Raw genomic sequence first — 4,029 nt, 5'->3', positions numbered from 1 at the left:
ACTGTGGGACTATGTCCCTTAAGGGCTAGGGTCACCCTCAGCTCCTCACATAGCCCTGCTTATGCTGTTCCCTGATGATATCTCCAGTGGCACAATTGCAGGTTTTGGTGTTTCCAATAATGATATTCTTCACTATATCCTTTCCTTATACTGTGACTAAAAACTGTCAAGTAAGTACTAGGAGGAATCTTTAAAGTTTTAGCACTCAAGAGTAGGGGCAGATGACCCAGTGGTAAAACTAGACCTATCTGCAACAGAGTTTTCACCAATCGCAAAAAGCTTGCTAAGTAAAGCACTTCTCAGTTTTAAAAAAAAAAAAAAAAAAAAAAAAAAAGTTATTCTGTACAAACTGAGGTTGCTGTAGTAGTTACTCCTAGATTATACTGTGCTGGGGGGTGAAAGTCAACCTGTGTATCAGAAGTGAGAACCCAAAACAATGCCTTCTGAAAGAAAAGCTGACTGGCACGTACTCAAATGAACAAGGATATCTGGTAATCACAAAAGTGAAATTAATATGGTGAAATAGGAGTGGAATCTTAACAATCAACTGCCCAGTGAAGGCACCATAATGGGCACCACTGTAATTGACTGCAGACTGGAATCTAGGTATTAAGCATGAGTGTTGATACTTTGTTTTGCTAATAAAAAAAGTCACCCTTATTTACTGAGTAGCAAACTGAATCCAGCACCTGTTAATAGCTAAGCTGGTGGCAGTATGAAAGAGACTGTATTTTATCTACAGATCTTATGGCATTGCATATTCTGTTCATACCCAGGTTCATCCTAAAGGGGACAATAATTTGTTTGTCCCAGGAAATGTTCGTAATCATCTGCATTCCTCTGCAGTATAACCAAGGAATACATCTTATGCCTTAACAGCTGTAGGTGTTTAGCATTTTTTACAATTGTCTGTAGTTTTAGAAAGTGCAACCAGCTGATTCTTTTTAGGACAACACCCACTACCATAGAGTGATCAGCCAAAAGTGTGGGGGGAAATTCAGAACTTCATTGACTTCATAGAGACTGTCTAAATTTCTTGATAGTGTATGCTAAAACTCCCTTGCTAATTAGGGTGTTGGAGTATTGTTTACTGGTATTGATTACTTGAACTGTAAAATATAGTATTATCTGAAGTTCTTCAGGCTCTGCATAGTATCTTTGCTACTTGTCATGAAATAATGAGAAATTTGGACTCATCTATGTTAGGAGTGGCAAGATGTTCTTATGGCAAATTAAAACAAAAAATCTTGAACTGACTTTTCTGAAAAAAAGCAACAGCAGTAGGAAGACAGAAGATAAGGACCTCTGAGTCTGGAAGCTCTCAAGAATGAGCCAGTGCAGATATAAAGAGACCTTAGTGACATTGAAAAAACTCACTTGCAAGGTCAAAGATTCTCTTGATAATACAAAGGTTGCCATTGCCAGTACTGCAATGTGCAGATAGCAAAGTGTAATCAGTATCAGAACAAGTCCTTGTGTCAATGCTTGTGTTGAATGTTTTATGCTGTAAATAGGCTGCTATTGTGATTTTTTTACCTGTCCTGCCCTTCACTGCTGATAGATGGCAGCAAATGACAAAAGATTTTCAGTCTTTACTGCATTCTTCTGTAGAATCCTCCTTGTTAAAAACAAAATGGTGCTGCTTCCACACTAGCAAAATGTATGACCCCTGTAAAAGCCAAAGGTATGACTTAACACGCTATATAATTATAGATAAAAGTGAAACTTTGTCCGTTGTGTTCCTGTTCCCTGTGATCCTGGAAGGTTTCTGATTCTGAGTGAATATTTTTGTTCTGCACTACATTGAATGGTTGCTTCTCTAGTAACTTGATGTGGATCAGAAAAGCATTTTTTTCCTAAGTTTTGATCTATTTTTAACTTTCCTCTGGTCTTGAGGTCCAAACATGTAAACAACTCGTTATGTTGCATAGCAGATAGGAAAGATGTGGTGGTAGTGGTGAAATTACCTATTGGAGAGGGCCAATAAAATAATTATTTTAATGTTTATTGTTAAGTTGTTACTGTTGTAAGAACTCCTGAAACACAGACAAAGAGACTACGTTTAGGAAGGAGACATTGTTATTTATTGCAGGTTTTTACATAGCTGGGTGCTTTCCATGACATATTTATACACAAAATGATAAAGTTGGTAACCTTCCAAGTCCATCCTCCTTATAGTGACTAGTTAGAGATTTACATATAGTTACATGCCTTTTTCTGCCATCATGCATGTTCAGGGGAAGGGTCTTTACCTGGGCAGGGGTCTTTTTGACCCGTGGATGTGATTTTTAGAATCATAGAATGTCTTGGGTTGGAAGGCACCTCTAAAGGTCATCTAGTCCAACCCCCCTACAATAAGCAGGGACATCCCACACTGGAACAGATTGCTCAGAGTCCCATCAAGCCTGACCTTGAATGTCTCCAGGGATGAGGCCTCCATCACCTCTCTAGGCTACCTGTTCCAGTGATCCACCCATCCTCCTATTAAAGAACTTTCTCCTAATGTAGTTTGTTCAACCTAAATCTACCCTTCTCTAGCTTGAAACCATTACCCCTTGTCCTATCGTTACCTTGTGAACAGGTCTTTCCTAGCCTTCTTATAGGCTCCTTTCAGATATTGGAAGGTCACCATAAGGTCCCCCTGGAGTCATCTCTTCTTCAGACTGAACAACCCCAACTCCCTCAGCCTGTCTATTATTTACTATTATAATAACTGTATTATGAGCTAAGTTCACCTAAAGGACACAATCTACAGCTTCAACTGCCCAAGACCTGTTTAGCCATCAATCTTCTTGATTCTGGTTCTTCTTCACCTCCTGCATTCCTTAGATCCAATTATCTGCTTAGATCTCAAGTCTTTTCTGCCAAGTTGGTGATTTACATGAGACACTCTCTCAACCTCTTGATTAACTACTTTCTTCAAGGCTTGGTTATTGCAAGATGTCCTCACTCAGTGCCAGCTGTGGTACTATGTGCCTCTCTGACCGTAATTTTAACTTGTATCTACATACAGAGAACATCTTACACAAAATAACCCCATCATTTTACATTTCTGAGTCATTTTCCAACACAGTCAACCTGCCACTTTATCTGTAAGAGAAAGCTGAGTTCATCTTCTAAGGTCAGTTATATGTTGCTTCTAGTGTAGAATTCTACATGAAGACACCTTGATGCTTTCTTCAAGGCAAGTGAAGGGGAAAAAACTGCAGGGAATAATACTCCAGGGAAAAATCTTTGTGGTGTTTATTTGGAGACTCCGTCTGCTAAACCCTGAGTTTCTGGCCTGTTATTTTTGCATATTTAGCATCTACATGAAAGAAATTACATTCTAAAGCATCCGGAAAGGTTTGCTAATGGAAACATGAGCACTAATAGATATCACTGAAGGTTTGCTGAGTAGTTTGCATGAAGTAAGCTTCCTGTCTCCAAGGCCTGCTGCCATGGCTGAGGCGTCCGGCGCCTTCCTGCCTGGCTTTGGCGTTTGCCTCAGTCAGTGGCTGAGCAGGACGGAGGAATGAGCTTTGAAGTGTCTTGAGAGAAGTCAGCCATGCAGCCTTGCTAGCGAGGGCTGCCCTGGTAAACCTGGGGTCTTTGGGGTATGTTTAGCTCTCCGCTACTTCCCAGACTATCACCCCAAATTACTTCAGTTCAGCCACATACGGCAAATATTTTTGTGTTTCAAGGACTCCTATAGATCCCTGAAGATGGATTGTGCAGGTTACCTGTCCCGGGATGTCTGAGCTGGGAGGCCTGGGCGGCAGCCCTAGAGCGGGACACAGCCTCACTCAGGTCTCTGTAGCACACAACGTGTTTTTAACCTCAGGTGAGAGGGAACAGCCCAGCGAAGCCCTCGGGATGGGCCGGCAGGTGAGGGGCCGGCAGGTGAGGGGCCGGCAGGTGAGGGGCCGGCAGGTGAGGGGCCGGCAGGTGAGGCGCCGAGAGGCCGCGTCCCCCAGGCAGGGCGAGCTGCTCCCGAGTCGCGGTTCCTCGGGCAGCAGCCGGGGCTCACCTTGAGCTCCGGTATCCCCG

General features: G+C 42.4%; 1 protein-coding gene across 1 annotated transcript in view; it reads left to right on the top strand.

The window, feature by feature from the left end:
- Positions 1-3,732: 3,732 nt before the first annotated feature.
- Positions 3,733-4,029, top strand: part of ACYP2 (acylphosphatase 2, muscle type) — a 42,805-nt gene continuing 42,508 nt past the window's right edge. Inside the window, exon 1 of the mRNA XM_010004939.1 lies at positions 3,733-3,823. Coding sequence (XP_010003241.1) covers positions 3,733-3,823 — 91 coding nt within the window. The remainder of the gene's footprint in view (positions 3,824-4,029) is intronic.

Source organism: Chaetura pelagica, unplaced genomic scaffold, assembly GCF_000747805.2.
Source record: "Chaetura pelagica isolate M959 unplaced genomic scaffold, ChaPel_1.0 scaffold171, whole genome shotgun sequence".
Taxonomy (NCBI): Eukaryota; Metazoa; Chordata; class Aves; order Apodiformes; family Apodidae; genus Chaetura; species Chaetura pelagica.
This window is presented reverse-complemented; position numbering and strand designations above follow the sequence as displayed.